The sequence below is a fragment of the Populus nigra genome, chromosome 5 (genome assembly GCF_951802175.1).
Source record: "Populus nigra chromosome 5, ddPopNigr1.1, whole genome shotgun sequence".
Taxonomy (NCBI): Eukaryota; Viridiplantae; Streptophyta; class Magnoliopsida; order Malpighiales; family Salicaceae; genus Populus; species Populus nigra.
This window is the reverse complement of record NC_084856.1, coordinates 20,636,061-20,652,120: the sequence shown is the minus strand read 5'-3', so window position 1 is coordinate 20,652,120 and position 16,060 is coordinate 20,636,061. Positions and strand designations below refer to the sequence as shown.

At 30.7% G+C, this 16,060-nt stretch overlaps 2 protein-coding genes across 2 annotated transcripts; one reads left to right on the top strand and one right to left on the bottom strand.

The window, feature by feature from the left end:
• Positions 1-9,018: 9,018 nt before the first annotated feature.
• On the bottom strand, positions 9,019-11,471 carry LOC133695233 (trihelix transcription factor GTL2-like). Its single transcript, XM_062117126.1, has 2 exons — positions 10,977-11,471; positions 9,019-10,579 (listed from the first exon to the last, which is right to left on the bottom strand). The coding sequence occupies exons 1-2, from the start codon at positions 11,369-11,371 to the stop codon at positions 9,082-9,084; spliced, it is 1,893 nt and encodes a 630-aa protein (XP_061973110.1). The 5' UTR covers positions 11,372-11,471; the 3' UTR covers positions 9,019-9,081.
• Positions 11,472-14,246: 2,775 nt separating this feature from the next.
• LOC133693871 (mitochondrial import inner membrane translocase subunit TIM23-1) lies at positions 14,247-15,424 on the top strand. Its single transcript, XM_062115226.1, has one exon. The coding sequence runs from the start codon at positions 14,585-14,587 to the stop codon at positions 15,125-15,127; it is 543 nt and encodes a 180-aa protein (XP_061971210.1). The 5' UTR covers positions 14,247-14,584; the 3' UTR covers positions 15,128-15,424.
• The last annotated feature ends 636 nt before the right edge of the window (positions 15,425-16,060 follow it).

Sequence of the window (16,060 nt, the reverse complement as noted above, 5' to 3'; positions counted from 1 at the left end):
GGAGAAAATCATTAGGGAGGAGATTAGCAGTGCTAATTGTGGGATTATAGCAGCGTAGCCGAATTTCCTTAAAGAACAATTTTTTCCCTCTCAGAAAGCAGCAAAAGCAGAGAGTCTAGTGACTATAAACGAAGATAGCCTAGTCCTAGAGAAAGAAACAGAGTATAAGGTTATGTTTGGTTTGGAGTTAAAATTTAGAAGTCGAATGTTAAATGGTGACATGGAGTACTTTCTTTATTATTGTTGTGTGGTATAATTCTATTATTTTCTTAATTATTAAGATTTTTTTAGATCACGAGGAGTTATAGAAGAGTTTAACCTACTATTTAGTTTTTATCTGAAATTTATATAAAGATGATGGTTTGATAGAAAAATCTATAAACATCATATTTTCTACTGAGATAATATTTTATAGTCATTAAAGATTGGGAATTTTTTAAATAGAACCTAGAAGTTATTATTCGAGATTTTTCCTGTAATATTTGGATTTTTTTTATTTAGATTATAATTTTTAATTTAAATAAGATTTTACTTATTATGATATTTTTCTTGTATTTAAATAGCCTTGCAGACTGTTATTTTTATAATTCAAGATTATTATTCTGAATTTTTTATAATTCAGACAAAGCCACAACAAGTCTAGCTAGGGTAATGTGAGATTTAAATATAAATAGTGAAGAGAAGAGGAATATGCTTGAATGCTTAACCCTATATCTATTTTAAAAACTCTAATAGATATCATATTTATATAGATGATGGTGTTTATGATAAGTAAAGCACTTGAGACATAATTCCCAATCATCTTGTTCACTGAATTTATTTTTTTGAAAATTAATGAATTTCTTCAACAAAACTAAACCATAGAATTAAAAAAATACAAAACCTTTTTTCCTAGATAGAAAAATAAAATAAAATTTATTCACAAACTAATTTTATATTTTAAATTCTAGTTAAGGAGAGTACAAACCGTTCTAACTATAAAAAAACATATATTATTTTAATATATTTTTAAATAAAAAATACTTTTAAAAGTATTTATTACAATTCTCTTAAATACCCCAAAACAAATAGTGAAAATAAGTAATAATCGGCAATGATCAATATATTTAAATGTACATATAAGTATGTTATTTTTATGGTGTGTTATGGAAATAATTGAATTAAGCATTGAAAAATAATAATAGTTAATGACATGCACAATTAGTCGTTTATACAAGACTTGCATGTTTTAATAAATTGGGCTATTTTTATAAATATATTTTCAAATATGCTATTTTGACTAAATTTTTTTAACTACTGTGCTAATTGTATTAATAAAAAAACTCACTTAAGGTGAAGGAGTGCCACTGAATTTGTCAGCTCATGGGTTCTTTTCATAATTACTGTTTTTTATTTATTCTTAAATAATTATAGTAAGTATTTTAATTTTAATAGTACTTAATTTAATTATAATATAATCAATCTTTGTTGGAAGTTCTTCACGTCGTGGAGATTGATTTGTGAACGGGCCGACCATAGGAAACAGGAGTGGGTCCACACGCCCTTGATCTGCAATCACGAGACCTATAATGACTAAATTACCCTTTATCTTTCCTTGGAATTCCACGTCTTGCCCAATGGGCTCGTTAGACTGCACCGCCTATTGCAGACATTGGTAATGGATAAGTTTTTTTATATACTGCATAATTGGGTTACGATATAATTTGTAAAATGTTTTTCATTTTTTTAAAAAAATTCTATGAAATATAAAATAAAAAAATGTTTATTAATTGGGAATGGAAATTATTTTTTCAATTCTTAACTGTTTTTAAAAAAGTCAAGAGCACTAAAATAATTCTTTCAAAGAATTCTTCGTTATAAAATTAAGATTTATGTTTGGAAATCCAGTATTTTTATTTTTCTTAATTTATTTTTTTAAAAGCGTACAAAAAAACCTAAATAATTTTACTAATTTTCTTGTCACATTATTTCTTCAATTAAAAATCAAAATTTCTCTTTTTTTATTCCTCATATTTTGGTTTAATATTTAGCAATTAATAGTTTGAAAATATAAAAACTCGTAGGAACTTTAAAACTCATGATTCAATTTTATAATTCGATGCAATTTAATTGCTTTTTATATGTACTAATTAATTGTCTTTGTATTTATTTTTCAAATATTATTATTCACTTATTAGTTTGAAAATATAATAGTTACTATGCTATTAATTACATAAAACCTATTATATGAAACCCACGAGAGAAAATCGAATGTTGTCTTATGAAGGGCGGTGAGGAAGCACGACAGCTGCACTGCGTTTTCTTGATGCAACGTTTGGATGAAACATTTCTCTTTTTCCCTACCAACAAAAAGTTTTTTTTTTCAAATACTAAATTAATATTTTTTTATAATTTTAATAAGCGAATATTAAAAATAAAAAAATTTAAAAAATTAGTCATTTTCAAATAAAAATTATTTTTTTAAAAAAATCATCATCACACTATCAAACACAAACTAAGACAAAGCCCTTATAAAAAAATTATCTTTTTATTATATATATATATAAAATAATAAAAAATTAATTAAATTTGATCCAGTTCAAGATTTAGTGTTATGAATCGAAAAAATTAACCTAATCAATTAAAATAATAATACCTTTTAAAAAAATAAATTAAGTGTCGATCGGATCAGCAAAAAAAAAAAAAAAAGTATTCCTAAGCTCTAAAAGAATAAAAATCTATAGATCTCTTGAGAATAGTTAATGAATTCACGAGTCCCCAATTCAATGCCGTATTAAAAAAATAAATAAAATAATAAAAAAAGGCCTTAAAATCACCTCAAGGATGTGGTTGCACCGATGCAAGGAGCCCATCGTTTTCAACTGGGGATCACATGCAACACGCCATGGTCCCCGGAGACAAACAAGTGCTGGGATCTACAAACTCATGCCCATCCAACTAAAAATGCCAAATTGCATGTACCAAACCCAAGTCTTGCATGCATGAATCTAGATCAATGATAAGCCTTTTCTTTTGTTTCCATTCAAGGGAATCGTCCAATTATTAGATTTGAGGTTCCTTGTTTAAATTTTTTATTAATCACTTTGAATAGCTATATATTAAATCACCAACTATGCTTCCTTTGTGGGTTGATTTGAAGATTGACTTGAGTTGGGTTTTGGATTGAATCAGAAAAATCATTGATCTGATGAAATATAGTTGACCTAACTTAAAATTTTAGAGGCCTTGAATAAACTTAGTCTAGACATAATCAAGTTAACAGTACTTAGATGCTGTTTGATTGTGTTCCAAACAATGTTTTATAAAAACTTTAAAAAAATTATTATTTTTATATCGTTTAATGTATAGATGTCAAAAATAATTTTTTTAAAAAAATATTATTTTAATATATTTTCGAGCTAAAAAACATTTTAAAAAGCAACTACTATCATACCTCCAAACACTTTATAAAAATGTTTTTTAAAAAACCAAAACAAAAAACAAAACATTGTTATTTTATATATAAAAAAAACTAATCACAAATTTAAAGACTCATAAATTGACCTATAACCCAATAAATCAAGCTTTTTTTCATGTTGATTTTGTGATATGACAATTACGGTAAAAAAATAAAAATTGGAGAAGAGATTGTGTCTCCTTGTTAAATATTATGTAACTATATTATAGAATTGGATGAGTCCTCTAATAAATGAGAAATGAGAAAGTAAAAAAAAAAAAAGAGCTTGCATCCCACAAAACTAATACATTTATGACTTTATATTCATCAACAATATGTTAGTTGACTTGACACCTATTAGGTTAGTTCTAAAGATTCTTCATTGTTGGTTGCTTACCTTTATATGGTTCTAAGAAGTAATCAATTCAACTAAAATCTACTAATTAATAACGAGGTAGAACTAAAATTAATTTGTGGGCATGATTCTCAATCCGAGGCAAGTGAGAGTAATTGCAGCGATCAAGAAACTTCATCCCTGTCAGAAAAATCCAGGCTCGACCCTACCCTTCTTTCACTGAAGAATTAATTAAGGGAAAAACTTTGATCTCACATTAAGCTCATTAGGGCTGGACTTCTTCCCTTTTTGAAACAAGATACAACCACTATAATAAAGTTGAAATGCACCCAAAATAACCTTTTTCATTATTGTTCAATAGCAAGTCGAAGTAACCTAGCCATTGATGGGGATGCGTGGCTCCCTCGATCGAGCAACATGAAAAATGATCAAAGAACGTCACGTCTTCATCTACAAAAGTAAATGATCAAAGCACAACTAACATAAAAAATGATGGATCACCCATGATGTGTGATATAAATTCAACCCTTTACGTGATCTTACTCAATGGAGTGTTATCTCAACAAACCCTGGTGATCATAGTATATCAAAGAGATGCCTGGGAGCTTGGAACTAGTTGTTTTTTAAAATGTTTTTCTCTCGAAAATATATTAAAATAATATATTTTTTTATTTTTAAAAAATTACCTCTGAAATTAGTTTATTAAGATGATCTGAAAACACTAAAAAAATTAATTTAAAATAAAAAAATAAAAAAAATTCAAAAATATTTTTAAAACACAAAAATAAAAAAATCCATGTATGAATCCTTTGACTTTGAGGCAATCCAAAAGGTAAATAACATCTAACTTGGAACAAAAAACAATGAAGCTTTGTATGTTGAAGGTGAAGCATGAGGAATAATTGCTGGAAGAGTCAAAATAGTGTCCCAAGTAAGGTGTGATTTCGCTTCCTAATCATAGTTGAGAAAGGATGACGACACCACACTAGCTTTTCAATGTTATATATTGGCAAGCACGATATGATTGTGGTTAGTTTTAGGCATGCTCTATAAACAGTACTACTCATGAGCTGGGCACACGTCAAATTAATGTGGATTTCATCTACCAAAAAAGAGCTAGTCCGATTAAGGGAGAAACTTGGAAGCTGAGATGGCAAGACTCCATTTTCAAACCCTAGCAATTTGGTTTTGATGATACATATATAGCAGTATGAGCAAGGTGGACACGAGGTAAAAATCGGGTTATAATATGGAAGGCTTGACTTTAGTTAAGTTAAAAAAAAAATTAAAAAGTTCAAATGATATTAATTTGAAAAAACTAAAAGAAGTTATTGAATTTTTTTTTATTAATGTGGGTGTTCGGATCAGTTGACGTGCACCTCGACTAATCCCACGAGCCCTGAAGTTAACGACCATGTAAGCCTCTAGTCCAGTAGTCATCATATTAGTTATTACATGACTCGAATCTGAAATCACAGAGAAAACAAACACCATAATTAAATTATTAAATTTTTAATTAGATTGATCGTGTTGCTGGGCAATCCAAGTTTTTTAATAGACCAACTCCGTTTTTATTTATTATAAAATCTAGCTTGTATTAGTTCTCAAGTAGACCCGCTAAATCAAATCAGATTTTAATATGAAAGAAAAAATAAAAATCCCTCTCAGCAACCTTTAATTTGAATGATAATAGATGAGGGACCAAACACAAATAAAAAAAGCTCTTTTTCTTTAGGTGTTCTACCAATGGGAGGAGAGCATTGTCAATCTCATTGTTTCAAGTGGGACAAGAAATTATTGGTCATAGCCACATTATTCTATTGTGATGGAATATAACTTTTTAAATAATCTATTGACTTTATGATATTTTTAATATATGCTCGATGATTATAAAAAAAAATGACATGAATCAGTGTTGAACCAGTGTTAAGTCATATTTTTTTTTAAGGGAATAGATGATTTATCTCAAATCATAATTACTTGCAGTTATAAAAGAACAAAATGTGGTAAAAATAATATAAGAAAAATTAGTTCTGGTTAACCAAAGTTAATTAGCATGATATATAAATCTACAACTTCAATAATTAGAGTCGAGCTAACCTGGGATATATCACAAAACCTACAGCTTAGATTATAAAATTGGAACAACTCGATAAAAATTAAAGAAAATCATAAAGCTTTTTTTTTAAAAAAAAATAGTTTTAATTATTTAAACCAATGACCTGAATCATTAGACTTAAAACATCATATTTGAAAAAACCATTTTTGATTTGTAAGAAATTTTTTATTTATCAGATTTTATTCTTATTTTTTTTATTACTATTTTTTATTTAAAATTGATTATTTTTTTCAATCTCATCGTCTTTTAAGATGTTTATCTATCAAATTTGATCTTTATTATTTTGATTGTTATTTATTTTATTTGAAATAATTTATGAAATTGTTTTTTTTGCTTAAAGAAAAATCAAAACATTAATAAATTATTTTTCTAACTTATTTTTCATAATATAGCTAAATATTAAAAATTATTTTTCAACTTATTTTTTTAATTATAACACTACTAAACATCAAAAAAATAAATCAGTTTTCAAGAATTTTCTTTCTACAAAAACCATTAATTTTGTCGCACCCAACATCGCGGCGGCTCACAAATAATTCTCTTGAATTATAGAAAAAGAACATATATCTGACATCTTGTTCTTTTAGAGGAAAATATCTTGTTTGGGAAGTCGTCACCTAGTATTATGATCACTAGGAACCCTGACTGGTCAACAGAGATGCTGTGGTTCGGGACTGGTTACGTAAAAGGGAAGATATTAACACCCCTTAAACGTTCTGTCTGAGGCAAACTGCATTGTTTTTTTTGTCTTAAATTGCTAAATTTTATTGGTTTACGCTCTAATTTGATTTGTAAGAAATTTTTTATTTATCAGATTTGATTCTTATTTTTTTATTACTATTTATTTTATTTAAAATTGATTATTTTTTTCAATCTAATCCTCTTTTAAGGTGTTTATCTATCAAATTTGATCTCTATTATTTTGATTGCTATTTATTTTATTTGAAATAATTTATGAAATTGATTTTTTTGCTTAAAGAAAAATCAAAACATTAATAAATTATTTTTATAGTTTATTTTTCATAATATAACTAAATATTAAAAATTATTTTTCAACTTATTTTTTAATTATGACACTACTAAATATAAAAAAAAATAAATTAATTTTCAAGAATTTTCTTTCTACAAAAACCATTAATTTAAAAGAAATTATTTTTCCAACAAACAAAAAAAAAGGTGCTTAAGAAAGGGCATGTCCATTTAATTCCCTGACCATGAAGCCATCCATCTTTGTAGTTTCTCAAATTAAAATTTAGAAAATTAAAAGGTGGGATATAAAAATATCGATAACGTGAGTTGGATATTTCATGTATAAATGAAGTTTGAATTCAAAATTTATAATTAAATTGTAACTCAATAAAAAATGATAAAGAAACAATCAAACAAATTTATAGTTCACTATTCAAAAACAATTTTGTTTCTTAATAACTAAATATTTTAAATAATATTACCAGAAATTAATCTCCAAGCTAATATTTAGAATTTATCTTATTCTATTCTAGATCACTGAAGAAACATTAAGTCTAGTATGCTCATGTTATTTGTTTTAATTAAATTAAATCTAATTTATTCCAGTTCGCTCCGTGAACTATGAAAAGTTAAATTTAACGATGAATTGAAGAAAGAAGATGGACAAAAGCAAGGATATTTATGTCAAATTATAAAGCATCGGACCAACTGCATTTTCCAAATCACGTACTTATATATTCATTTGTTAAACCCCAACGAGAGTTCAATCACATGCTTACACTCATTTGTCAAACCTCTGCCTGAGTTTAGGGAATTGAAATTTAACTCGAATTGGGTTTTTAATTAAATTAAATAATTAATATATTAATTCAATCAAATTCATTTGACTTGATTTAATTTTTAATGATTCAGTTAATCACGTAAAACCCAGTTAAAATCTAACCAAGTAAAAAAAAACACTAACGCTGTGATAAAATTAATGTTGGATGTCCAAAAACCTATAATTATAGTCAGTTTATTTCCAATATACGACTTTCGAGGGAACAAATTAAGTAGATTAATTTTATAACCATACCCTAATATGAACATTTTAAGGGAGTTCACTCACAACCTTAATTACTTTTTTTGTTTTGTTTATAAAAACATTTAAATTCAAATCTTGAAGAATCCAGCAATAATTACATACGAGTTATTTATAGAGAGGAACCCTAGTGGGTTTGGTGTTAACAGAGACAAAGGAAAGAGGGTCCCCCCCCCCCCCCTTCTTTTTCCTTTTCAATCTCAGAGTGTTTTTGGAGACTTTCCCCATAGAAATCTTCATCTCTATAAATGCCTCCTCTGATCAGTTGGTCGTGTGGTAGGTCTCACTACCTCAACAGAATCATTGTATCATGTCTGTGTTGTCGCTGTAAGGTTTCTTGTAGTTTAGTAGCAGCGTGTGTGTGTGTGTATAACAGTACTGTCATGGAGTTATGACTTGCGCAGAATAAGATTAAGATCCCGAAAACATTTCATGTTTTGCTGTGAAAACAGAAATTCTAAGCATATATCCATCCATTCATGTCTCTTTGATTCCAGCTGGGTTGGAAGAGCAATGATGTGTGCTCTCCATTTCGACTGCCTAAAGCTCTGCAATTTTTAGGTTTATTTGGCAACAAAGTATATTGAAAAGGCAACGTCGACAATCCCATATATATGGAATGATCATAGCAAGCAATTCTAAAAGAAAAGTAAAGTCTATCGGTGCAGGAAATATATAGCAAATTGTAAGAAGTTATCTTCAATCTGAACCAATAAATCAATTTAGTCCTCACACTTTTCTCAAATTGTCGGTGCTCACTAAAATACAAGTCGTACATGTCTCCCCTCAAAACAATATGCTAAATACAAGATACTACCTATTGTTTACAAAATAATAAACACGCCCACTTAATTATTATAGCCCAATGTATTAATTATATATTATTAGGGAAAATTACACTGGCAATCTTATAGCTTAGTTATTTGTATCTTAGTCTCTTGTTTTGAAAACTTGAAGTTTACATCCTAAATTATCTTATAGTTTAGTTTATTTTATATTCTTCAGGGATGTAAATTTTAATTTTTCAAAAATCATTATAAAATGACTAAACTATAGGATTATCATAGTAATTTTCCTTCACTAGTACTGTATTATTATCATTACCATATAACATTATGAAATCAAAATTCAAAATCAAAAGGTGGTACTTGAACCTTGTTTTTCTCACCTTCAACAACATGCATTGCTGAATTACTTGTCCCATTTTGTGATGAGCTACTACTGTGCCTGGTTTCCGACAAATTGGACTGGTTTTCTGGAGAAGCTGAGTGGTTTTTCGGTGCTACAAGCGTTCCATGGTTGTACAAAGTGCTTAATTGGTGAAAGTAAGGACTCGTCCTTGAATTAATGTATCTCTTCTTGCTGGCATCCTTGGTTTTTCTGAAGTACTTGTTTATGTTCTCCCATTTTTGTTTGCATCTCTTTGCACTCCTCTTGTAACCCAACTCTAACATCCCTTGTGAGATTCTTTCCCATACTGGAGCCTTTGCTGATCCTTCCTTGTCTTCATTGTTGTTATAGAGACTGCACCTTAGATTTATCAAGGCTAACACCTCATCTCTTGGCCATCTCTTGCCAATGTCATCTTCATCGTTGGATGTAGACTTTCCTTGCACTTTATACATATGCATGGGCAGTATGCTAGATTGTCCTGATGGGCTGTTGTGGGAATTGAGAGAATTAGGGTTTGGGGGGGCTAGTGCTAGTGTCGATGAAGTCGTTGGCGCATTTGGAATGTTTGGGGCAAGAGTTGAACTAGGGTTTTGAGGTTCTTGATTTTCTGTGCATGAAGTGTTGGTTTTGGCTGGCATGGAGGTAGACTTTTGATGGTCTAGATCAGTTGTGGTAGATGATGTAGGTGTTTCAAGTTGGCTTTCGCAACTGGTCTGACTGGCAGGATTAGGGTTTTGTGCTAGCAGCAAGGAAGATGAAGTGGAAGCATTTGAACATTTTGGTACCTTAACAACATCCGGTGCACTAGTCTCTCCAAGAACTTCAGCAGAAGAATCACCTGATGTGATTTTTTTCAAGAACTTGATTAATGTATCAAGTCTATCACCTGCAAGAGCTTGTTCATGTGCCCTAAGTTCAAGTTCCTTGTTGATCCTATCCATTTCGAGCTTCTTCCATGCTTCTTCTCTAGCAAACTTCTCTTCATCTCTCTTCACAATATCTTCAAGAAGTTTATTATGCTTCTCTTCTTGTTGAGCCATCATCTTGTTCACAATATCTTCACAAATACCTTTGAACATCTCAAACTTCTTCTCTCGTTTTCTCTTCTTTCTCTTTGATTTTTCAAACTGCTCTAATTTCCCATCATTATCTTCAACGCTTTGGTTTCCTACCGTTTGATCAATTCTTGTTTCTTCTTCCAAGTTCTGTCCCATCTTATCCTGTTGTTCATCTTCACTTGGCTTGCGTATCTTCTTTTCTCCAGCTGTAGCTTCTTGCTGATCAGGGTTTTGATCTCCATGATAAATCTCTTCGAACTCACTAAAGCTAGCCCTGTAATTCTTGCTGTAAATATCAATGTTGCTATTGAAGTATCCGCTCTCTTCTTCAAATTTCTCCTTCCACTTCTCAGTAGTACTCCTTTTGAAACCAACCTCTGCAAGATTCCTGTAGCCATCATAAATGTGTAAAACCAAAATAACCTGTATATCATTAGCATTTTATTTTCTCTATTCCATTAATTATTATCTAATTGTATAGTACACAAACAAGTGTTTCTTTAAATGCTGTCCACACAAATATATGACTCAAAATCCCTGTACGAGATGCTGATACGAAGAACTTATAAGCTATACTACTATTTTGATTGATCATGATCATATCTTCAAGTACTCTTGCTAAATTCACTTTAATTAAATCTCCAACTGATTAACATCAATAGAGTAATTATACTAAAACCAAGTCCAATACCTAATTAGTGACTGAAAGAGAAAGGGAATGGAAATAGAAGAAGCATATATAATCAAAAACAATATCTTGATGTGTACATATATATTGTTTTTACCTTGATGATGCATGTTCCCAAGTGAATTCAGGAAACCAATTGTCCATGCTAGATCTGATCCTCAACAGTGGAAGCACTTCATCATTAGACCATGGATTGACCAATTCTGGTATTGATCTTTCTCTTTCAAACTTCAAATTCATAGCCATCAAGTTATTCTCTAGTTTCTCATCATTTTTGTTGGTGGGTGAACCTTGGTGCAATGAGTGCAAAAGGTTCGGCTGTAGTACTGGTTGAAAGGTAGTAGCAGCAGTAGCTGTGTATGGATAAAAACTAGGGAAGTTGGTGGTATTAGAGGAGCCATGAAGAGGTGGGAAAGAGAGACTAGGGAGAGGGAGTGATGTTGTTCTTGAAGCTATGAATTGGTGGAATTGGTCTGCTACTCCTTCAAACATTTTTGTGCTCACTGTTTGCGTTCTCTCTACTTTCCTTACCTACCTCTCTCTCACTGTAAACTCGCAAAAGAGAAAATGATACTCACAACGCAACAAAAACTTTTTTTCTCTCTCATTTATCAAGGACTTTGTCCTATCATGGAAGGCTAAAGACAGCCCACCACACACTTTTGAAGGAAAGTGAACTCACTATCCTATGAAATAAAATTGTCATGTCGTGTTTGAAGTTGGAAAGTGGAATACATAGCCATAGCTGAGGCTGGGAGTTCGTAGTAGGCTTGAAAACGATACCTATTATTGTATTTGCGAGTCTTTTAGAATCCTATGCGATTGCTGATGCTCATGATGGTGTAATTAACGGCAAAGAGATGGCAGGACACGTGAAAACATGCAGGGTCTGGGACCAAATTATATGTTTCAGGAAGGAAGCTGCCATGGGGGTATTTATACACAGTACCGAGGGCTACAGCAAGGCCAGCCCCTTCTGCTATGGGGATCCAACTGTCTACTACTAGGGGGTATTTGAAAAATACTCTAACGTTTAATTGCAACTGTTGTGTAATTTCATGAATTCTTAAAGAAGAATCAACTTTTGGATCAATCAGCACATTCCTTTGAGTCTAGAGGAAGATCTTTTGACAGATGACTATTTTCTTTTTGGGTCTTGAATTTTCTGCTAGTAGTAGGGTTAAACATGGACATTTCTCTTTTTGGGAGGCTGAACGATTTTTTTAGCTTAGCTAACTACTAGTTTATAGGGTTGATCAAGTCCCGAATCAAAAATCTTTAGAACGAAAAAAAAAATTTAGTTCATACAAAAATATTTACTATTGTTATTAAATTCAGTTATAATCAATCTTGAAATCATACATAATAATTTAGTTCATACATGTTTTGATTTTAAAAAATTTAAGATAATATTTTTTTAATATTAAAATATCGACATATTAAATCGACTTGAATTTCACAGCTTAACTCTAATCAAATTCATAATTCAAGTAATAGACTTTACTTGGATTTAAAAATTTTTTTAAAATTATTTTTATTTAATCATACAATAATAAAAATATGTACATGTAAAATATAGCACAAACAAAATATTAAAATTTTTATTTGAAATTATAATAACTTCGTAGAAACAAACTGAAAGAATTTATAGAAATTAATTCAAGATTAAACAAGTATTTAAGAATAAAATTAACGAGAAAAAAGAAGAAGTCATCTTCTCCCCCCTTCATAAAAACACGAAAGAGTTGAGATAGCACCCCCAACTGTATGTGGTAATTTGTCTTTGAAACGAATTTAAGTTTCTGAAAAACAATAAAAAGGAAGTGGTCCTCTCAGCATAAAAGCAGCTGAGGCTTAAGAAATCTTACAGGTCCCCGAAATAAAAGCAGTGGGCCAGCAGCCAGCTTGATTTCGGTCTTTGGTCCAGACTCTAGAGCGCAAACCGTGTCCATGCTCAACCTCCTCAAATGGGCTTTCTGCTTAGTGTCCAAACAATCAAAGTTGGGCTTGGCCCACAATTATGTACTCGGTTGTCACGGTCCACAGCTGGTCCAGTGTGGAGCAACGACTAATTCTTGCTTTTCTTTTCCACGTATGCAACAAGCATGGTAATGAGCATCATTGATGTCAAATCTGTCGCTGCTTAATTAGGTTGGTGGTTCAACTCAGTATAATTATTTTTTATTAAAATAACTTTATTTTATTTTTTCAAAAAATAAAATTCATTAGCGTTGCACTGATCACATCAACTTGATTATAACAATCAATTGATTTCGTTAGATTAGTGTCTTGATTATATTAAAAAAATATTTTTTTAGATTTCTTTTACATCAATACATCAAAATCATAATATATATATATATATATATATATATATATATATAAAATGCTTTTTCAGTAAAATAACATTTTGAAATAAATTTCAAAAAATAACACAACAGTAAATTCAAGCGAAAATCCAAGAAGAAAGAGTGGTGAAGAATAGGATTCCTTTTCTTTGCTCTGAGTGAGCATCCGAGTTGCTTGTCTCGAATATTCCACGTGCCATCTACTTATCCATCTAGGAATATTCCTCTTCTGAGGGATAACTGTGCGCTTTTTCTAGAAACTGTATCTTTTTTTTTTCCTTTTCTGGTAAAATAGAAAAGAAATGAAAAGAAAAAAAAGAAAATGGCCATAGGTAGATCAATTGAAACAATATTACTTCTCTGTATTTATTTAAGGAATAACAAATATTAAAAATTTTAAAATCTTCACTTTATAAATAAAAGGGATGAATTTTGGATGGAAGTTTAATTGAAAATGTAGTTAAATAAGTAATCTAGAAAGTAGAGAGAATACAAGAAATTGAAGGAAAAAATAATTTATTTTTTTTAATAATATTTACTTTATTTTTTATTCCAAGTAAATATTTTAGTGAAAGTTCATGGAGGTAAATGTAAGTTTCCTAACTTTTATACATGCTTCTATTTATATTTATATTATAAATTATTTTCAATCTTTTATATATATATATATATATATATATATATATATATATATATATATATATTATCATGACAGGTATCTATAGGAGGCCCATATACTTTCTTTATTATCCATTTTATTAAATAAAGTATATAGAATACAAAAAATAAAATACACAATTTTTATACAAAATAAACAGTTTATTAAAAAATATTTAATTTTAATCAAAATATGGATAAAAAAATATAAAACCTAAAAGAATTTTTTAATTAATAATTCCAAAAATTTCAAAGGATATATCATAAAATATAAAATTCAATTAAAAAAATACAAAAATAAAGCATCAGCATAAAACAATTGCTAGAAATATCTCCACCGCACCCTAAAGCTCTTTTTGGTTAGCCAAGTCAGCCTCTAAAACCTAGAAAAGCCTTCCTTCTTCTTAAACCCTAGAAGGAGGAAGACCAAAAAAAATCACCCCCTTCATCCCCTCCTCCTTCTCCTTCCAAGAAGCCTTTCCTTTGATCAAAAGGAAAGCAGCCACAAATCAACAAAAAAATCCCTAGACCCTCCTCTCCTCTATCAAGAAAACCCGCTCTCCTTCTCTGAAAACGCTCAATAACCCATAAAAATCCAATCTTTTCCTATCAAAGAAGCCCATAAAAATCCAATATTTCTGTCAAAAACTCCATCAATATCTAATCTTTCTTCAAGAAATATCAAAACTTTGATCGCAACATGAATGACCCAAATGATCACAAATACAGGAAATACCACCCATATCAAGACCTCTACAATGTTCCAGCTCAAAACCTTTACAAGCTTCCAACATCCCCAGAATTTCTTTTCCACGAAGAGTCTCTACACCAACGCCGTTCTTGGAGTGAGAGTCTTCAGTACTATACTGGCACAGGTTACTTAGCTGGAGCTATATTAGGTGGTGCTAAAGGTTCTATTGAAGGAATCCGTGCTGCGGAGCCTGGAGAGACATTAAAGTTGAGGGTTAATCGTGTTTTGAATTCTGGTGGTCATATGGGTAGAAGATTTGGAAACAATTTGGGTGTTTTGGGGTTGATGTTTGCAGGGATTGAGAGTGGTTTGATTCATTTGAGGGATACTGATGATTTGGTTAATACTGTTCTTGCCGGTCTTAGCACTGGTGCTATTTATCGCGCTGCGAAAGGGCCTAGGTCTGCTGCTATCGCTGGTGCTATTGGCGGGATTGCTGCAGCTGCTGCGGTTGCTGGGAAGCAGGCTGTTAAGAGATACGTGCCTATTTGAAAATTTTGAAATTCATGGTCTTTTGGGGTTTACAAGGGATAGAGGGGATTGTGAGGGGTTGGTTATTTGGCGATACATGGATTTCTTTTTTGGGAGTTTAGTTATAAATTGCGTTGGTGTAATAATCTGTATGACCAAATTTTTGTAATTCTATTGGTCACTTGGCATGTGTTGTTGCTGTTGTTCCTGTTTATAGGAAGTTTTGATTTTCTAACTTGACGTTACATTCTAAAAACTTTGTTTTGAGCTGTCAGCTGGTAACTGACTGTCCAATCCTACCCGAGGAGATTTGATTCATTCCGAGTTCTTTTTCTGTTTATTGGCTAGAATTGAACTATTTGTTGCTGTTTGATAGGGCCTAGGAGTTGTGTAAAATTGAATTGCTTTTGGTGAGCATTGTTGTTTTCTTGTGATTGAGCCTGTTGGTTTCCATCACTTCGCTAGCATATACCTGTTTTAATGGATTTGTTGAACCTATGAAGCTATGTGTAGCTACTCAAGTTCTTGGCCTATGGAATGATTTCTCTGTGTCACGCTGTTGTATCTTTTTTAGATTTATTCTGCTTGATAATCTTACGGACACAATTTGTGATGTAATGAAGTTTTCGTTGCTGCGCCTTAACTATGGATTGCCTGCCTGTTAGGGCATCAGCTTGCTGTACAAGACTAGTTTTCCATGTAAACGAGCTCTTTCAAATATTGTTAGACAACACATAGCTAGGAAATCTCTCTATGGCTGTAAACTTTTTCTGGAGTTCAAGCTTAAAATTGTTGATCATTTCTCTGAACGACAGAATTGCTTGGAGATGTTCATTTTGGCAAAATCTGTCTTCTCAAGATTAAAACCAAGTATGTTTTTAGTGCGTTGTTGCAGGGAATAAGATCAAAGAATATGGATGTTGCTTTAAGTGTTGCTAAGCAAAGAGCAGTTTC

Coding starts and splice junctions, on each gene's coding strand:
- LOC133695233 (XM_062117126.1), bottom strand. CDS start 11,371: ATGTTTGAAGGAGTAGCAGACCAATTCCACCAATTCATAGCTTCAAGA. Junction 10,580..10,976: donor TGGGAACATGCATCATCAAG/GTAAAAACAATA, acceptor TGATGGCTACAG/GAATCTTGCAGAGGTTGGTT.
- LOC133693871 (XM_062115226.1), top strand. CDS start 14,585: ATGAATGACCCAAATGATCACAAATACAGGAAATACCACCCATATCAA.